This window comes from Eucalyptus grandis, chromosome 3 (genome assembly GCF_016545825.1).
Source record: "Eucalyptus grandis isolate ANBG69807.140 chromosome 3, ASM1654582v1, whole genome shotgun sequence".
In the NCBI taxonomy this organism is placed as follows: Eukaryota; Viridiplantae; Streptophyta; class Magnoliopsida; order Myrtales; family Myrtaceae; genus Eucalyptus; species Eucalyptus grandis.
Window position 1 is genome coordinate 60,536,579 of NC_052614.1, and position 6,444 is coordinate 60,543,022.

The following is a 6,444-nucleotide window of genomic DNA, read 5'->3' on the forward strand; positions in this document are numbered from 1 at the left end:
TAACACAATGTCTACATTGCCATCTTGCGTTCTCTCACCAGTATATACACAAAGGAGAATACCGGAGGACATTGGGGCATCAACACAGCCTCGGTGGTGGAATCTGTGCTGGTCCCTATCTCTGGCTGACCTACAAACCATGGCAGCTCCGATGCCTGATGTGTCTGCATTGACAATTCACCATGAAGACAAGGACAAGATAATAGGTTGATTCGCCAAATGGAGCTTATCTTGGGGGTTCAATAATGTAAGGAGATTGTGAAACACCAAGTAGCCAATTAGTACTCTGCATCTTTAAGATGGTAGATTTTATGTTTGCAGATAGAAATTTTTGTTTCTTTTTTTCTTTAGCCTGATCACCCTGCCCTTCTTGCATTTGTGGTAGTTTAGTTTTTCGCTCTTCGCCACCTTCTATATCTCATTTCTCATCCTATTTGACGGTGTCTTTTTTTGATATTTTGATGCCATCGTGCTTCTTGATTTTATGTGAACAGATCTTCGCATCTCTCTTATTTCTGTATCTTTCATATATCATTCTACTTAAAACCGCCTTTCTAGTTACTTTGATCCACTACTTGCCAGCATCCAAATGGCCTTTTTGGATCTTGCAAATGTAAGCATTATCATGTTTATAACTTTCATTTACTACTTCGTAAGTGTGAACTTTCACAATCGCAACAAACTCAATTGTAAGAATTGTTAAAAAGAACTCTAGAGGTGTGGCGTGATATTTGTCTCATATATTTGCCCCCAAAAATTAATCCAAATTGGTCTCTTATGACCCATTTATTAAAACTAATTTTCGTTAGACAAAAAAAAAATCCAAAATTGATAACCCATAACACATTTACCCCAAATCAATATTCGTTAGCAGTTTGGAATATAATGTGGAGAGTAAAATTATATCAGAAGTACTAATTTTAGATTTTTCTTAAGACGAACATTAGTTTGGATATAAATCTAATTTGGAGTAAATATGTCATGAATTAATCCTTTCTTGAAATGCTAATAGCTTCCATTGACATATTCATAATTAATTTGGCCCAACTGAGAAACGATAATTACTCAGTGCATAGACAGTAAAATCAACATTTTTTTTGGCCGAGTAAACAATTTTCCCTCTCCGACCAAAAAAAAAATAAACAATTTTCCTCTTTCGGCAAAAACTCGTTCGTACTCGTAGTCTCGTAGTATATAATCCAAACGATGCGAGCCCCAAATTGCCCGGGTACCGCCATCATTTTTGACTGTCATAGCTGCGAACTTCATCCCCATTTTTTACTTCGGCATTCAACCACAGTTCTATATGCGCCAACAGAGTCCTGTTCTTCTAGTTTCGAAGGTATGCTTTACACTCTCATCGCTTGTTTTGATGCGAATTGTGAGGTTAATTTGACAGATGCAGAGCAGCTCAGTTCATGTCAAGGCACCCAGAAACCGACTTCACATGGACTGTGTTATCTCCGAAGATGTGTCGGATTAGCGATGAGTGTCGAATTCTCGATTTTGAGAGTTGGGTCTTGAGTGAAACGCGTTGGCGATTTTTGTATGGTGGAAAAGAACTGTTCTTTATTGATTTTTTGCAGTATTGGGAGCTTGAACATGGAGACGAGTCCAGCCGGCGAAGAACCCACCTCGTGGGACGAACGGTACAACATCAATTTGATGCCCTCCGAGTTGTTCCTCAAGTTTCGGAAAGAAATTCAGGGAATCCGAGTCGGTGTTAATCTGGAGGTGTTTCTTCTGATGTGCCTAAATTTTGCTTGCCTTTGTGTTGCCACGTATTTGAAGTTTGGATGAATGAAAAAGGGTGATCTAGTGGCTTAATTTTGTTGAGAGAGGTGTGGAAAGATGAACCAAACCATTAAGGCTTGGAAGGAGTGAATGAAAGGTTTCGTTTTGAGGTCATCTGCATATGGTATCTGAAGCTTGGGTCAATTTTAATGTGAATAACTTGTTTGTTCTTAATTTAATTCTTATGTTGCTGACTTGGATTGGGTATGCATATTGGATGTGGTTCCTGTCTAATTTGATAAGCATACTCGTTCCTTGGTCTTGAAGACAAGTGCTGGATATTTCAGTGTGTGGATGGCGCAACTTTGCCTTTTAATTAGTGTCAGAGATTGTGGCACTGGTTCCTAAATTACTGACTACTCTTCTAACATGCATGTGGGAGAGAATTTAAAATGTCAAAGGATTTTTAGTGATGCTTCTGTCTAGTTTAAGTTTGCAGATAGATTGACCTGAAAAATTGACATGGCAACTTCATGACTTATACATACTTGAGGCCCTCTCGTTTGCTTCCGTGCATTGAAGTCCATTTTAGGGCTCCGTGTTAAGTCAATATGTCAGTCCACATGTAAGGGAGAATCCGGAGAGTGTTGAACTATTCAGATATCAATCCATGCTCTCATGGGAGATAAAAGAGGTTTGTTACAGTTTTCACCGATGTCTGATTGGCGAAGATGTTAGAAGTTGAGTAGATTAACGGGAGCACTTCTATGTTTTTTTTTTTCAGTGATCTCCATGAGGTTGAACCTCACTTGGCTGAGCATGTTGATCAGACTTGTACAAGATCTGGCATGCAGGACGTTACAGCCTTACAGTTATTCGCATAGATTCCATCGACATATGCTATTCTTGACCCTACTGCTGTGGCAAAGTTTGAAAGCCCGGAACGATTTTGTGTTCCGAACTCTACCACCAAAGCCCCAACTCCTCATAGACGGGGCCTTGGCAAAAAATCAAAGCATCAGCAGATGGGTAAGTGGAAAGCAAGCAGATCTAAACCAGCGGACAGGCAAACCTTCGGCTTGGAAGCCCCTTGCTCGTGGCATGATCAAGTTAAACGTGGATGGATCGTTTGTTGAAGAGACGGGAGATGGCAATCGCCTGCGTATGCCGAGACAGCACCGGAAATTTAAACGCTGGGTTCGCCTCCTGGGCGCGCGTGGCTTCGGCTCTCCAAGCGGAGGCCATGGCTATCATGGAAACCCTATGGAGATTTCAGAGACAGAATGCAACAGAGTTTGAGTTAAAAACAGATAACTTCAACTGTGGAAGGAACTAAGTACACTTGCAGGTCAACCAGTTTGGGAAGTCAGAGCACTCACCTTCGAGGCCCAGGCCCGTTTGAAGAATTTATAATCCCTAAAGCTAGCCCATTGCAAAAGAGAATCTAATAGAGTGGCGGATTGAGTCCTCAAAGCCCACCTTAATAATACCCTTATGTTGAATATGGGTCTTCTACCCCTCCACCCACCCACTCAATCTTTTTGGAGTTGTTATGTTCTGAAGTAACTACTTTGTATTCGTAGTCTACTACTAAATGAAAGCTATGAAGTTTTTTGACCCAAAAAAAGAAATAAAAAAGAAAACATTTGACCTTGAATGTAAAAAAAAAGAAGTTGCCAAAATCAGGTCATGACAATACACTTAATCCACAAAGCGCTATCAATGGAACGTCTGATAAGATCATTAATCATGAAGGCCATGGCAATACAATTGAACCACAAGGCCCATTGATGGAATGAATGATCAGCTCATTGATCATAAGTTTCCAATGGGCACCATGAAACGGGCAATAATAGATTGACTCGATATATGCACAGTTTTTGAAGACTGAATCAAAGATAAACCATTAATAAGGGATTAGCAGCAGTTACAAATCATGTTAGAGTAGAGCGTAAGTCAAAACAGTGTGAGATTCATGCGGAGAATAACCAAAACTCATAAGAGGACGGCCATTGAATGACACAGAAAGAGTCAAGGAAAAGAGGGAATCATCAACTATCAAGACGGAAAAATCACAACAGCACTTGACTTTGAAGATGAAGATGAGAAGATCATTCATAATGGATCAATTTATTTTAGATTTTGCCTAAGTTTGAATTTTAATTTCGAATTAGATTAGGTTTACCATTTTCAGTGCTCATCTTTGTCTGTAAAAGTTTTCCAGTCGTGCTTTATAAGCTTTTTACTTTTTGTACGCACTCTACTTATCTACATTAGCAATTTATATTCAACTTTAGTCGTTGAGCAAACATGACCTCCAAGAATCTAGGTCATTTGTTTTAATTCAATAAAATTTCATTGAAAATCCTTGTCGTCTCAAATCCACTCCTAGCATATTATTTATTTCTTTAAATTATGTAAAGTCGTTGACGCTTCCAGGCATATTAAATATACTTTTGATTTGAAGTCATATTTAATAATTTATGGATAATATCCTTTCAGAAACTTATACGTTCGTCTAATTTAGGGGCCAAAAACATAAAGAGTCACTCTAGTTAGGGTTATTTGCTTTTACAGAAAAGTTAAAGCGTCCATGTTGAACAACACTAATTGTATTTACCAAGCTCATGGGCTGGAATCTTCCATTTACGTCATGTGTAAATAACTGACAACACGCATATGGTTAGCCGCTCTAAGCATTTCCATCTTAAAAAAACAAAAGAGAGACGAAAATTTTCAAATCTAGCAGGTGAATGCACATGGTGAATGCAACCAGAGTTAGAGTATGCGAAGGAAATATAAGTATTCACGTTTTGACAAAATGATGTAACATGCACCTGCTCCCTCGTACCATTCTTAACCAAAAGATGATTACTTAAAATATCAAAATCAAGGAAAACAATATGCATCCACTACACATTTAAAAATCTATTTCATGACTCATTTTTTGATAAAATGCCATCCATAGAAGATAAAATATTGAAAAGAAACACATCAAAGGTAGGTTGAGAATGAGACGGTACATTTAAATAGCAAAATTATTGAAATGAAATACATCAGAGTTAGGTTGAGAAGGGGACGGATACATTTAATTAACAATTTTCGCAATTTCGCATGGGATTCCAATGAGTGTGCCCAAACACATGGGAGAGAATTAGTATATGATGGGAAGGAATCCTCTTCACAACGGGCATGGTGATTGGTGATTCTGCAATCCTTTGGATGAAAGGTGCTGCACGTAACATCAAATAAGCAATTTACCCAAAAAAGAGATCTTTTTTTTTTTTTTAAATGAAATGAGAAGATTTAGCGATGGATCGATAGATATATTTTCGACTGAGTATTTTTACATATTCACCTAAAGGATATATATCATTTAGACTTTGAATTGAATTGATGCTAATCGAATCGTATCACAATACACGAATGGAGAGTCAGTCAATATTAATACCTGTGATCTCAAGGGATTCCTGAAATTATCAAGTTACACTTTAAATTAAGAGATCTCTACCCATGGATGAAATAAGTCCTTTTTCTGTTGATAACATGGCAGTTTCCTATACCTATTTTAGTGGCAAAATTCAAGAGTGATATTACGAACTGCATTGCTACCACCACGAAAAGGAGAGAAGAATCATACCAACAATTAGGAAGAAGATACATATCAGACCCATGAAATGAAAATTGCACATGTAATGAACTTTGATAATGCTTGAACGTGTTAGAAAACAGCAGACATCTCGGCCCCCGAGGGCCCCGCGGGCTACTCCTGCAAGGAGGTCTCAGCAGTTACCGTGAATGACTTTGTCTTCTCAGGCCTCGGCGTGGCTGGGAACACCTCTAACCTCATCAAGGCTGCGGTGACCACGGCATTTGTAAACCAGTTCCCTGGCCTGAATGGGCTCGGCATCTCCCTGGCCCGCTTGGACATAGCCCCTGGTGGGGTCATTCCATTGCACACGCACCCAGGTGGCTCGGAGGTCCTCCTTGTCCTTCAAGGGTCGATTTGTGCCAGGTTCATTTCATCATCAGCGAACACCGTCTACTTGAAGACCCTCAACAAAGGGGATAGCATGATTTTCCCTCAGGGGCTATTGCACTTCCAATTGAATGCTGGTAAAGGTGCAGCACTTGCCGTAGTCAGCTTCAGCAGTCCGAGCCCTGGGCTTCAAATCTTGGACTTTGCTCTGTTCACTAATAATTTTCCTTCTGAGTTGGTGGAGGCCACCACTTTCCTTGATGATGCTCAGGTCAAGAAGCTCAAGGGCATTCTTGGTGGCACTGGCTAAGTGGCTAATTTCATTTTCATAGAGAATCCACCCATTAAGAATCACCACCTTTTCAAGCCTCTTAAAAAAAATGAAAAGAAATAATAATTTGGCTTATATGCTCGTCATCAATGGCTTTCCTTGGATTTTTCTTGTTAGGTTGTATTTGGTTTGCTAGTGTGTTGAAGTGAGTCGTTGGAGTGGAGATTTAATTTTTAGTGCTTTCTAACTTGTTGTTTTGTTCGGACTATGGAGGAAAACGCCTCCCTTTCTTATTGAATTTTGAGTAGATGAATAAAAGTATGTTGCTTCGTCAATTCCTTGAGAGCTAATGTTCATCTGGAAAAATGTGCTTGATAAATCAAGTGATGCGGTAATATCATCCACCCATTATAGATGAGATTACAGTAGAATTTGGATCCTATCTACATAGGGATAAACT

At 39.2% G+C, this 6,444-nt stretch overlaps 1 protein-coding gene across 1 annotated transcript; it reads left to right on the forward strand.

Moving 5' to 3' along the window:
• The first annotated feature begins 2,881 nt into the window (after positions 1-2,881).
• LOC120292022 (germin-like protein subfamily 3 member 3) lies at positions 2,882-6,023 on the forward strand. The gene is made up of 2 exons (XM_039309876.1): positions 2,882-2,896; positions 5,460-6,023. The coding sequence occupies exons 1-2, from the start codon at positions 2,882-2,884 to the stop codon at positions 6,021-6,023; spliced, it is 579 nt and encodes a 192-aa protein (XP_039165810.1).
• Positions 6,024-6,444: the final 421 nt, after the last annotated feature.